This window comes from Sciurus carolinensis, chromosome 17 (assembly GCF_902686445.1).
Source record: "Sciurus carolinensis chromosome 17, mSciCar1.2, whole genome shotgun sequence".
NCBI classification, from domain to species: domain Eukaryota; kingdom Metazoa; phylum Chordata; class Mammalia; order Rodentia; family Sciuridae; genus Sciurus; species Sciurus carolinensis.
Genome location: NC_062229.1, coordinates 20660257 through 20673849, shown reverse-complemented (window position 1 = coordinate 20673849; position 13593 = coordinate 20660257). Strand labels below are relative to the sequence as shown.

Below are 13593 nucleotides of genomic sequence, written 5' to 3'. Positions count from 1 at the left end.
TTACCTCAGGGTTGTCCCTAGGTCCTGGGGGCAAGCTGCCAACCCCGGATGGACCAGTTTCACCAGCGGACTCTGTTTGGGTAGGGTGGGGAGGGTGCCTCTCCTCCTCCAAGGGCAGGGGCAGCCGGTGGGGGCATTTCCAGAGACCCTGGTTGACACATGCCCCCAGACCCCCAGGGGCCTCCCAGTTCTGCCTTCATGACCAGGTTGGAGCAAGATTTCTTCCACTCACCCTTCCATCCTGTCATCCAAAGGAGGAACTGTTCTCCTTTGCTTAGGTTCTGTGGCTGTTGAATCAGCTTTGAACCCCTACCCTTTCTAGGGACCCACTCACAGCTTCAAGAAGGCCATCCATGTTGTTGGGTTTGTAACTGTGTTGGCATCACAGTCCACTGACGTGCCCCAAGGCCCCAGAAGGCAGGCAGCAAGGCAGCGCGAGGCTGCTCGAGACAACTCACTTTTATAGCAAGGCCACTCCCGAGAGAATCCAGTAATCCATTCATCCATGAACGTATCAGTCCATTTGTGCAGTCATCGTTTTCCACTACTGTGACAAAATACCTGAGATAATTAACTTAAAAAAGGGTTTAGTTGGCTCAGTTTCAGAGGATTCCGTTCATGACCCTCTTGCCTTTGGGCCTGTCTCAGGCAGCACATGGTGGTGGGGTTGGTGGTGGAGCACTTACCTCGTGGCCAGGAAGCAAAGAAAAGGGAAAAGGGGCAGAGTCCTACAGTCCCTCTTGGGCATGTCTCCTTGGGTCCTAAGGACCTCCCACTAGCTTCTCAAAGACTCCATCACCTCCCAATAGGGCCACAGAGCGGGGACCAAGCCTTCAACACGTCTGTCTGAGGGACACTGGAGATCCAGTTACAGCACTCTAATGAGAGCAGAACCCTCACCTCTGGTCACCTCTGGTCCACCTCTCCACACTGTAGCAGTGGGAACCAAGTCCCTAACGTGGTATTTGGGGAATACACTTAAACCATAGCAAGCCGCGAGCCCTAAGTTTCTTTTATGTGTGGGTTTGGTTTTCTGGTTCGTTTGTTTGGTACTGGGGATTGAACCCAGGGGCCTCTACCATGGAGCTGCATTCCCAGCCCTTTTTATTTTTCATTCTGAGACAGGGTCTTGCTGGGTGGCTGAGGCTGACCTAGAACTGCAGTGCTCCTGCCTCAGCCCCCCAGTCTTGGAATCACAGGCGTGTGCGCCACACCCGTTCTGTGTGCGTCTCCACAGCCACCCCACACTCCACAGCAGACCCAGGCGGCTCCCAGAATCCACCTGATGAAATGCCACAAGCACAGCCCAGTCCAGCGCATCTTCTGAACTCTCCATGTCCAAATCAGATCCATGGGTCTTAGAGTTTTTGGTAAATTCCTTCCTCTACTGAATCATTCGACCCACTACCTGAGACCGCAGGACTGAAGCCATGTGGAGAGCGTGGCATGCTGTGCTTCCTGAGCTTGCTTTCTAAACTCCAGGTGCTCCCGGAAGGATGGTGCCCACCCTGTTCTCGGCGTCGGACACAAAGCCCTTCTCCGTGGCACTTCCTACCCATCCCTGGGTCGTCAACACACTTTGAGAGACCCCTCCCCCAGTTTTACTGGGATGGTGTCTTTTATTTTATTTATGTGTGTTGTTAACCTGTGTTTGTAGTACGTGTTAACAGGGTTCAGTGTGGTATTTCCATACAGAGCGTGCTGATCGAACCCGGCCAGCCTTTTCCTGCCTTCCCTGTTTCCTGCATCCTGGTCATCACGGTTCTACTTTCAGGTTGACTTTTTTTAGCTCTCACATCCTCTCCATCGAAAGAAGCCACCCTGATTGGTGATTCAGGCATCGTGTGGCAGCTCCTTTTAAGTACCAAGCACTGGGCAAACTCCTGATCAGTCCCCTCCATAGCCCGGCTGTCCTTTAGCCCGAGTTGCCACACTCCTCTCCTTCCATTCCCTCACCGCCTAGCCCCGTCTGACTGGGCGCTGGCAGTCTTGCTGTTGCTGTGTAACTGCGTGTGTGGTGCTGGGCTGAGGCCCACTCTCTGCCATGGCCAGCCCAGCCCAGTGTTCACTGCAGCTGCCTGTGCTCTCTGGGCTCCGCATTTCCACAGCCACAAGCAGAAACATCCAGAAGAAGAGGAACTTTGTCTAGCTGGGCAAGCGCAGACTGGTTCACTCTGCTTTTCCTGGACTCTGCTGCTTGACAACAGTGCAGGCGCCACTTACCTTGTATCCAGTGTTATCAGTCATCGGGGTGGAAGAAGCTGGGGTTACGTGCAGATGTAGCTCATGTCCTTGGTCCTGAGTCAGTCCTCCTCAGGCACAGAGGGACGACCATATTGTTAAAACAAACTAGATGAGGCAAATGTTTCCAAAATCAAGGGCGGAGATGCTGTGGGCCTGACATGAAAGGATGGGTCTCAGGTGTGAGGCGACGTGTCTGGTTGGCCAGGGGAGGAGCCTGCTTCCACGTGCTCTCCCTGCGGGCCCTTGGAACCTGCGTCAGGAGGTCGGCCCTGGTAGAAGCTGGCGGAAACTTGAGCGGGTGGCATGAGGGGCCCCATGTGCAGCAGGGCTCAGCTGGTGGGTGTTGTCCTGGCTTCCAGAACAACCTCCTGAGGATGGTGCTGGTGCTGGGGTCCTGGTAGGTGACCCCTGTGCTTGCCTGAGACCCAGCCTCTCCCCGCCACAGGTCCCTGAGCACCTGCCTGTCCTGCAAGCATGCGTCATGACCTGTCAGTGGTGTGCGTGCTGATACCTGAGCAGGGGGGTTGTCTTTGTCATCTTTGAGTAGGGTCAGGGACATAGAAAGATGGCATGCCAAAGCCTGCACCACCAGCTTCCCGAGACACCTTCGCTCGCAGAGAAGCTAGAAGACCAGGGAGGCTGGTGTGGGGGCCGGGTGGGTTCCTGGGAGATGATCCTGCCGTGAGTGCTCAGGAGGGTCTTCTGTGCCTGCCCAGGGTTCCTCCTGGAAGAAGGTTCCCGGCTTCTCTTGACGCCCAGGCGGCGGGGGCAAGGGCTGAAGATGGGTGAGCCCTCCTGGTCTTCACCTCCCTCAGGCGTAAGGAGAGTAAGGTGCTGGGCAGGCAGGGGTGCTGGGGACTTGGTCAAGCCAGCATCAACCTCCCTTAACCTGAGCCTCAGTTTCCCCCTTACAGACCAGGGGTCCTCTCTGCTCTGTCATCTCCTGGAATCCTGAGGAGAGTCTGATACCAAGTGTGCGTGACCAGTACTTTGATCATTCCACCATCAAAAAGTATGTGTTCATTGAATTAACCATTTTTAAAAAAACTTTTCAGCCAACAGTGACCTGGGTGGTGCCGGTGGCGGACAAAATGCGATTCGATGAGATCTTCCTCAAGACCGACCTGGACCTGGATGGCTATGTGAGTGGCCAGGAGGTGAAGGAGATCTTCATGCACTCGGGCCTCACCCAGAACCTTCTAGCACACATATGGTAAGGGGGACGTCATGGCTGTGGGTCCCTTGGGAGAGGCCTGTGCTGGGGGAGAGGCAGTCAGTCCGTGGTCAGGGTCCTCAGCTCACTGCAGTGCCCTTTATTCTCATCCTCCTTTATTCTCATCGGGCTGAGGGGGGTCAGGTGAAGTACGAGTGTAAGAGCTCCTTGCTCCCTGGGTCAGCTCACTGTCTTCCCAAGGGGGCTCTCTTGGGCCCTCTAAAATGCTCTCTGCTTGAACGGCTGGCTCTGGCAGGCACCTGGCCTCTGCCACAGCCAGCTGTGGGGCTGGCCAGGCCCACACCTCTGCAGGCACAAGCAGGGCTCCGAAGACTCCAGCGGCACCGCACTGGGTGTCAGGCCTGGGCCTCCCCAGGAGTCCTGCCTGTAAGGGCCAAGCCTGCTGTGAATGGGTTAGCTGGGTGACGCTTCAGCCTGCGCCTCAGGGCCCAGATCGGGGTCTGCCTTTTAGACACAGTGAAATGCAGCAGCCCCTTGATGAACCTGAGACAGATGCGTGCCCCAGTTCCACGACAGCACCAGCACGCCCTAGGCTGCAGCGTGAAGGAGCGACACTAGGAGAGTAACTTGCAGGGTATATACCAGCTGTAAATGACCGAGTGTGGAATAGCACTGGATCCTGAACTGGCCCCTGTGTAGCGGAGGGGCAGGTCGCTTACCTAGCACACCCAAAGCCTGCGTCTGACTCTCAGTACAGCAGCAGAACAACAGAAAGGGGAAATTGTGAACGCTCTTGGATCAGAAGGAGAAAAGCAGGGAAACCGTTCCCTGCAGGGGGTGTGGGGGATAGAGCAGGAACAAGGTCTAGAATAATCACAAGGAAAGTTAAAATGACAGTCTCGACTGGGGTGCAGTGGTGGAGGGTCAGGCAGAGCTGCTGTGGAGGTAGCACGCCAAGAGGAGCTGCAGGCAGCCACGAGGATGGAGGCTCTGCCCTCAGGCCTGACGTGTCAGACGGGGCGTCTGGTGTTGTGTGGTTGCCATCCGCAGCCCCAGAGCCTGCTTGTCCTTTCGCGGACCCTCTGAGTGTCGGCCTTGGGGCTGTACCCCTGGAGAGGTGACAGAGAGGAGGGGCAGCTGTGGGCCAGGAGCAGGCTGTGAAACCCTGCCAGAGTGAAACTGTCGTACCCCCACCTCTAACTGTGACCTGACCAAGACATTTTCTTTCTTTTTTTTTTTGGTACTAGGGATTGAACCCCAGGGGGCGCTCAACCACTGCGCCACATCCCCAGCTCTTTTTATATTATCTTTTGAGACAGGGTCTCTGAGTTGCTTAGGGCCTTGCTGAGTTGCTGAGGCTGGCTTTGAATTTGGATCCTTCTGCCTCAGCCTCCTGAGCTGCCAGGATTTCAGGCGTGTGCCACCATGCCCAACTGACTTTTTTTTTTTTTTTAAACTTTTAAATTACAATTTAGAATCCAGAGCATACAATAATTATTGCAGGTCTGCATGGGCTAACAAAAATCAGAGGATAGTCTTAGCAAACAGTGTTAGTCATCAGAATTTGCTGTTTCTTTGCTAAGTCATTAGTCAAAGCAAATAGATATGACAGGTCTTCAAATGACAGTGTGACCCTTCTATGTCAGATACAGTGTATAAAAGAGAGCACTTATTGGTTATCTTTTCAGTAAACTTATGTAACTTTCATTTTATAACTTTTATATAACACTTAGACAAGGCTTAGAGAGATGCATACACGTACCTAGTCACATGTCTTTTGGGCGTCAGCAATATTGTTATAACTGAAATAATAGTTGTTTGTTTAACCAGTAATCATTTAAGACTTTAAAACAGGTACAAACCCTAATTTCTTTAAGACTTAGTTTCACCAAGTAATAAAACCTAACAAGTACAAGAAAATTATTGACAAGAGGAGATCAGTGTTTCAGACTTTGCTTCATATCATTAAAGCTCAAATAACTCGAACTGACTGTGCTAATTATAGCCAATTTAATCACAAACACAAACTTTTTGAGATTTACTTTCCACAAAATTTCTGCAACTTAGTTAGACTTTCACAAATTTGCTTCCTTAATTTTGTCCTCTTTCATCTTGGACTTTAGCCCAAGAATATTACTTTACCAGACAAAATACTTTCTTATCAAGAAACATTTCTTTTGCCTTCTAATTTTCAGACTAAAATATTTCCTTACCTATAGTTTTCTTTTATCTTTTTCAGTTTCAGACTTTTATTTTTTTTTAGTTTGAATATCCATATATATTTTCACATATATATTCCTATATGTTTATATATATTCATATGTATATGAATATACCCTAGCAGCAACCAAATTCCTGCTCAAGCATTTTCATATATATTCAGTTACATAATCATAAACTATAACTAAAACAAATTGTAAACATCCATCTCAAAAGAAAGATAACTATAAATTTATATCCATTTAAATATTTTCACGTCTATGTTTACATATATATTTGTATTTGTATTCCTATATATGGATAAAAAAGTTCAATCCCTAAACTAACCCTATTTTTCTACATTAGTCCTATATCTACAATATTCCTTAGAGAAACCTCTATACATATAAACCATAACATTTTACATGGATGTACCTATGTATTTGGGATATAAATTCATAAATTCACTTAAAAACCCATAGATATTTTATATATATATACTCATTTCCATAGGCATAACCCAGTTTTCACACATAATATAATAGTATTGCTTACCTTAAAACTATCCATAGATAAAAGTATATATATAAATTTTGATATATAATATTACCTCTGTATTCATGTTTATATTGATATTTATTGATATATATGTTTCATGGTAACCTGTCCCCTAAATCAAAGCTATTTCTCAGAACTAAACCTAACCCTACCCATAATCGTGAGCCTTTTAAGCAATAATTATAAATATTACTTTGAATATCCATATATATTTTCACATATATTTCCATATGTTTATATACATTCATACACACACACACACAGACACACACACACATATGTATGTACCCTAATGGCCACCAAAATCCTACCCATAAATTTTCATATATATAGTTACATAATCATATCCTATATCTTACCAAAATTGTAACTATCCATCTCAAAAGAAAAATAACTATATACAAATCCATATCCATTTAAATATTTTCATGTATATTTTTACATGTATATTCATATTTGTATTCATATATATGTAATGAAAATGAAAATGTTCAAACCCAGTATTTTGTTATGGTCTATTTGATTCTTGAAGTTGAGAAGTGTTTGATGTATGTAGATGCTCCATTGTTTGGTTCATAATTATTTATGATTGTTATGTCTTGTTGATGTATAATTCCCTTAAGCAGTATGGAATGTCCTCTGTCCCTTCTGATTAACTTTGCCTTGAAGTCCACTTTATCTGATATTAGGATGGAAACCCCTACTTGTTTATGCAATCCATATAAATGGTATGTTTTTTTCCCATCCTTTCACCTTCAGTCTGTGGGTGTTTGTCTATGAGGTAAGTCTCTTAGAGACAGCATATTGTTGGGTCTTGTTTTTTAATCCAATTTGCCAGTCTGTCTTTTGATTGATGAGTTTAGGCCATTAATGTTCAAGGTTATTATTGAGATATGATTTGTGTTCCTGGTCATTTTCCTTTATTTCTGCTTTTTAATTTGAATTATTTCTCTTTGATTGACTATTCCTTTAGTATAGTTCCTCTCTTCACTGGTTTTCACTTTTTTTTTTCCTTTTCATCTTCATGGAATATTTTGTTGAATATTCTGAACTGCAGGTTTTCTGATTGCAAATTCTTTTAATTTTTTGTTTATCAAGGAAGGTTTTTATTTCATCTTCAAATCTGAAGCTTAATTTTGCTGGATGTAGGATTCTTGGTTGGCATCCATTTTCTTTCAGAGCTTGGTATATGTTGTTCTAGGATCTCCTAACTTTGAGGGTCTGGGTTGAGAAATCAGCTGAGATCCATATTGGTTTCCCCTTATATGTAATCTTATGTTTTTCTCTTACAGCCTTTAAAATTCTATCCTTATTCTATATGTTAGGCATTTTCATTTTGTTGTGATTCGATGTGGGTCTGATGCAATTTTGCACATTTGGGGTCCTGTAAATCTCGTATATTTGATTTTCCAGTTCATTGTTTAGATTTGGGAAATTTTCTTTTTTTTTTTTTATATTTTTTTAGTTCTAGACAGACACAATACCTTTATTCATTTTATGTGGGGCTGAGGATCGAACCCAGTGACACACATACGAGGCAAGTGCTCTACCACTGAGCCACAGTCCCAGCCCTGGGAAATTTTCTGATATTATTTCATTGAAAAGATTATGCATTCCTTTGGTTTGTATCTCTGTGCCTTCATCTATCCCGATAAATCTAAATTTGGTCTTTTCATGTTATCCATAATTCTTTTTTTTTTTTTTTCTAGTTGTTGATGGACCTTTGTTTAATTAACTTATTTATATGTGGTGCTGAGAATCAAACCCAGTGCCTTACACATGCTAGGCAAGTGCTCTACCACTGAGCTACAACCCCAGCCCATCCCATAATTCTTGGAAGTTCTGTTCATGGTTTCTTAACATCTGTCCATGGTCAACTCTATTTTCAAGATCATATATTTTGTCTTCGTTGCCTGAGGTTCTCTGTCTTCCAAGTGGTCTAGTCTCTTGGTGATGCTTTTTATTGAATTTTTAATTTGGTTTATTGTTTCCTTCATCTCAAGGATTTTTTCTTTTTTTTAAGAATCTGTCTCTTCATTGAAGTGATCTTTTGCTACCGTATTTGCACTCTTACATCATCCTTTACTTTGTAGATCAGTTTAATTATGTACATTCTAAACGCCTCAGACATTTCTTCCACTGTGGTGCTGATGGATTCTGTTGTTGGAGTATCTTGGTGTGCTTGGGGTAACTCGTTCCCTTGCTTTTTCATGTTGCTTATGTGTCTACCCATCTAGCAACATGGATCTGAGGCTGTAGAGTTTCTACCCTGTGGACTTAAGAGAGTCGCTGGAGGTTTCCAGTACTTCAGTGTTGAGGGGGAGACAAATGTATAACAACAACCAATGTAAATAATATGCAGCGTTAAACCAAATAGTTCCTATTAATGAGGTCTACAATGCTAATTATCACAATAAACAAAAATGATATGATCAGTTTTTGTCTATAATAAAAACAGCAAGTTTGCAAAAGGGTTTATATTTTCAGGTGGTGATGAACAGGGAGAGAACAGAAGTGATATAGGATGTGATGATTATGAGGGAGGAGGAGAGAAGACAGAAGTAAAAGGTTAAAGGAAGAGTGAAAGAGAGAACAATAGAGATTGGCTGTTAGCAGAAGAAAAGAGAATCAAGGGAAACAGGTAGGAGAAAAATATATATACAGCAAAAACTAAAAAAATTTTTAAAAAGAATATAAAACAGAACTAAAATATACTAATCAAACATCCTAGTTCACGAAAAACTAATCCATGTAAAATAACTGGCTTCAGAAATGCTAGAGATGAGAAGAAAAAAATAGGAAATTGTATAAATGTTCATGTACCATTAAGGGCACAATTAAACAGTGCAAAAGAATTTTTTAAAAAATCTTGATGAAAAGTTAAAGAATCCTTCCATCGACGTTCAAAAGATCCTCAGCTTCTCTTCTCAGCCGTTGTAGGTGGGTCTTCTGGAGCGAGGTGCACCACGCTCTGGATTGCTGGATGAGAGGGAATCCCTAGGCGGAGTCCCTGGAGGCAGGGCTGAGGCTTGGGGGCTCCAGGCTCTTTGCTGAATGCTAGTTGGTCTGGAGATTTTAAATCTGCACACCTCCAGTGCCCAGTACTTGCTGGTCAGATTTACCCTGGAAGACTTACCCCAGGGATCTCCCCAGGTTCCACTCACGTAGTGAGCGAGCCAATTCTCAGTCCCCTAGGTCACCTGCAGACCCCATATTTTCTGGCTCAGTCTCCAAACAATCTCTCCCGCCCCCACCCTTCTGAGTTCCCGGCCAGAGCGTCTCTCTCAGCCGGTCCTGCAAGCAATTGGATTGGAGGGGGAGGGGGAGAGTTGGGTGGGTTTCTGTGACCAGTTGTCCCCTGTGTAAACCTCCCTCCACGTTTGATTTTCTTGTCACGTAAGCACACTCTTACGTCGTGCAGCGTGTGTTTACTGGGCCTGTATTTCGAGCCAAGCTCAGGTTTGCCAGGAATCAGCTTCCTCAGTTGCTGGCCCCCAGGCTGCAGCTGCAAAAGGGTTCCTTCCTTCGTTGGCCGCATGCCGCCTGGAGAGATGGGGGTTTCTTTCCCCACACCTGGGTTTTGTGTGGTGAGTCCTTCAGGTTTGTTGGGCAATGACCTTGGTCTCTAAACACTCTGTACCCAGACACGCCTTGGGTTCCTTTAATCCCCTTATCCCTCTGCTGTGCTCATGGAGGGGCCGCTCTGGCTGGAACTTCTGGCCCCACTGTGGCAGCTGTGCTGCTGGGGATTTTTTCTTATTCTATCCATTGTCCTGTGTCCCCAATCTGCTTTGAAGGTCCAAGTTTAGGTTCCAGTAAACACCCCCCCCACCCCGCTTTTCTTTTTCACCTTGCGGAGAAGCTGCCTGTCCACTTTCTTGGTTTCACGCCATGGAGTAACCAGGAACGTGACCTCCTCTGTTCCCCATCTTGGATCTCTAACCAAGACATTTTAAAAACAACCTTTGGGCTGGGGTTGTGGCTCCGTGGTAATCCAGCACCACATGTAAACAACAAACAACTTTTGTCAGTGACTTTCCATGAGATCTAATCTTCCCCTGGTCTGTTCACTGACAGTGTTTGGACCCAAGTCTGTTGACCACCCCGCTGGCTCTCTTTTGTTCCATATTAAAACTGTCATTGTGGGGGCTGGGGAGATAGCTCAGTCGGTAGAGTGCTTGCCTTCAAGCACAAGGCCCTGGGTTCGATCCCCAGCACCGCCAAAAAAAAAAAAAACAAAAAAAACTGTCATTGCCTGCAGTCGCCACTTGTGAGGTGGGAAGGAAGACCGGTGCGGAGTGGGTGGTGGGAGGAAGGGCACACTGCCTCTTCATCTCATAATGCCTGTTCCTTGATTATCTGGAGTGTCAAGCTCTGCAGGGCCACTGTGTGCTGCTCTTTACACACCCTATTCTCCTGACTTTGAGGGCATTAGAAAGCCAGTGGGAGGAGACGCTTTAGCATGGGGGTCTGTCTTAAGCACTGGGGCCATGGCCCCAAAGCAGTCTCTTTGAGCCCAAGAGGAGTGTCTGGTTCGTTTGGGCTGCTATAGCTTATACACAGACAGGATGGCTTAAGTAACAGGTTCCTCACAGCCTAGAGGCTGGGAAGTCCAAGATCAAGGTTTCTAGTGAGGGCCCACGTCCTGGTTTGCAGATGTCCCTTTTGCAGTGTCCTCATGTGGCAGAGAGCAGAGAGCTCCAGGGTCCCTGTTACAAAGGTTCAAGCTTCCTTTGGAGGGCTCTACCTCCCCACAGATCCCAAAGGTCAGGGTTCCAGCACAGTGGTTTGAGGGGGACACAGACACAGACCCGACAAAAAGGGCGAGGCTGGTTGCTGCTTCCTCCATATGACAGCCCGAAATACTGCTGCTGTCTCCGCGGAAAGCTGGCATCCCAGGCCATCGACACAACCTAGAGTTCAGGAGCAGGCTATGTAGAGGAGCATGTAACACTGGCCTGGCTTCCATTTCCACAGAAGTGGGCTGTCTCCTCGACACCCAGAGCAGATGATAAATGAAAGCTAGAGAGCCTTTTGGCAGCTAGTCAGCTCTTCCCAAGGGGCCCGTCCCTGTGTCTGTGGGCTTGATGGTTCTGCAGCCTGGGTGAGAACCACTTCCTGCCCTGACCGTCCCTTGGTGGCCAGCCTTAGGGCAGGATGCTTGTCTAATGAGGTGCGCTGGGGCCAGTTGTTAGCACAGAAGACCGGGATGGACGCACACCTTCTGAAGCATCGCAGCTGTTTGTTCAGAAATGAAGCTTCACACAGGAATGGGGAATGAAGGGATGTAATGGTGCCAGGGGACCCACTTTCCTGGTGGAAAATGAGCCACTGAACAAAGAAAGGGAGTGCGTTTGTACAGGTTGTTGTGAAGGGTGGTCTAGTGAGCACGTCAGTTTCCTTGGGCAGTTTGAACTTTTGGGGGGTCGGGGGTCTGTGGACAGCGTCTGGAGAGGATTTACATTGAAGGAGATCAACGCCTCCGCGCGACGTCACTGTAGGGGTGATAAACCCCTCTCCCTGTCTGCAGCCGCCACCTGGAACACCTTCGTCCTGGGAGATGAGGGCCGTCAGTGCAGGGCCTTCTCCTCACCCCCGTTTCCCAGGCCACGTCACCTCGGGGACTTTCCATTTCCTTATGTATTACCAGGGACCCCAGAACTGCTTCCAGGAATGGAAATGTTAAGTTCAAAAGGTGGGGGGCCCACCATGGTGCCCTGCTGTCCTTGCTGTTGTCGTCGTCATTTCTTTAAAAGCAGGGGTTTGCTGCCTTGTACTCGTCGCAGGCAGAGCCCAGCACGTGTGACAAATGAATATCCCCGCGTTTCTCCAGGGCCCTGGCCGATACAAGGCAAACTGGGAAGTTAAGCAAAGACCAGTTCGCGTTAGCTATGTATTTCATTCAGCAGAAGGTCAGTAAAGGCATCGACCCCCCTCAAGTCCTCTCGCCAGACATGGTCCCACCCTCCGAGAGAGGCACTCCAATACCGGTGAGTAGCCTGGGTACACCCAGTTCTCTTTGCATTGCTTCCCGCCGTCTGCCACAAGGTGGCGCTGGTATCCTGCACAAGCCCCCAAGTTGGCCTCGGGCCCCTCCCTGCAGTCCAGGCCTTCAGTTCCCCTGAGTGTGGGCTAGACCACTATTTCCATAGGCTGGTAACCAGCCCTGTTATTCCTACCCCTATAAACTAAAGAGAAGATGATTTTGTCCCTGGGCCCAGGACCTCCTAGTCCCTATTGTTTTGTGATGTCAGTTTGCCAGTCAGTGATTCTGTACCTGAATTTGATCCCAGGACAGTTCAAGTTCTCTTGGATCTGGGGAGTTCACTGGTGTGAAAGAACTTGATGACATTAGCCAAGAAATCGCCCAGTTACAAAGGTATGTTGAAAACCACTCGTCCCTTGGGTCCCCTCGGTCCCCTTGTGTCCAAATCCAAAACACTCTGCCAGGTCATTATAGGAAATATCAGAGGCTTCCATGGAACCATGGTAATCGAGTTTCTTCAGAAGAGGGGAAGGGACATGGATCCTCTGAGCTCCTGAATTGGCTTACAGGGCCTGAATAATGGCAGCTTCAGTTTGCAGCTCACCAGTGTGGGCCTGCTGTGGCGACTGGTGGCCACACACACTGACCCCTGCTGACAGAGACTCAGACGTTCAGGATGTAATGGGAGGAGGCTGGTGGCTGTGTGGTGGGCGCTGGGCGTGCAGCTGAGGAGACAAAACAGTGCTTGGCATGCACACTGTGCCAGTTCCATGCTGCCTCTTGTGGGGGAAGAGCTGGGGGCCACTACAGGAGCTGGGACCTCAGCAACACTGCTGCAAGCCAGAGGGATGGCCCAGCTGACTCCGCATCACTACAGACTTCTCACTGTGGCTTCCCGGGCCAGCTCTTCCTTCCTGTTCTGTCATCTAGAATGCTGTTCTACCCTGTGTCTTCACTCACAGGCCACCTCCTGAGTGGTTATCCTGTGCAAGACAGCCCCCCACATATTTATTATGACCCTTAGGTGATATTTGTTTGTGCATTTCTTTGTCATAAGTCTCTCCACTAGCCTGTGAATGGGTCCTCTGCACCCCATCAGTGCTTCTGAGTGGGCCCAGTGCCCAGAAAGCAAGTAAATATGGACATAGAGCATACATGGTTTTTTATAGCTGCATAACAAAGTCACCCAACATGGAGCAGCTTAAAACAATGCAAATGTATTAGCTTATAGTTCCAAAAGTCAGATGTCCAGATGGGCTAGACAGGGCTCTCTATGAGGGTCTCACAGGCTGAGGGCAAGGTCAGCTAGGCTGGGGATCTGGGGGGGACTCCCCACCTCTAAGCTCATCCAGGTGTTGACAGAATCCAGTTCCTTGCAGCTGTGGATCTGAGGTCTCGGTTTCCTTGCTGGGTGTCAACTGTGGCTACTCTT

General features: G+C 47.4%; 1 protein-coding gene across 10 annotated transcripts in view; it reads left to right on the top strand.

The window, feature by feature from the left end:
- The window catches only part of Eps15l1 (epidermal growth factor receptor pathway substrate 15 like 1), a 93724-nt gene that overhangs the window by 34886 nt on the left and 45245 nt on the right, over window positions 1-13593 (top strand). For all 10 annotated transcript variants that reach the window (XM_047531092.1, XM_047531087.1, XM_047531086.1 and 7 more), the window contains exons 10-12: window positions 3300-3457; window positions 12009-12165; window positions 12469-12554. In XM_047531092.1, the coding sequence (XP_047387048.1) occupies window positions 3300-3457; window positions 12009-12165; window positions 12469-12554 (401 nt within the window). The remainder of the gene's footprint in view (window positions 1-3299; window positions 3458-12008; window positions 12166-12468; window positions 12555-13593) is intronic.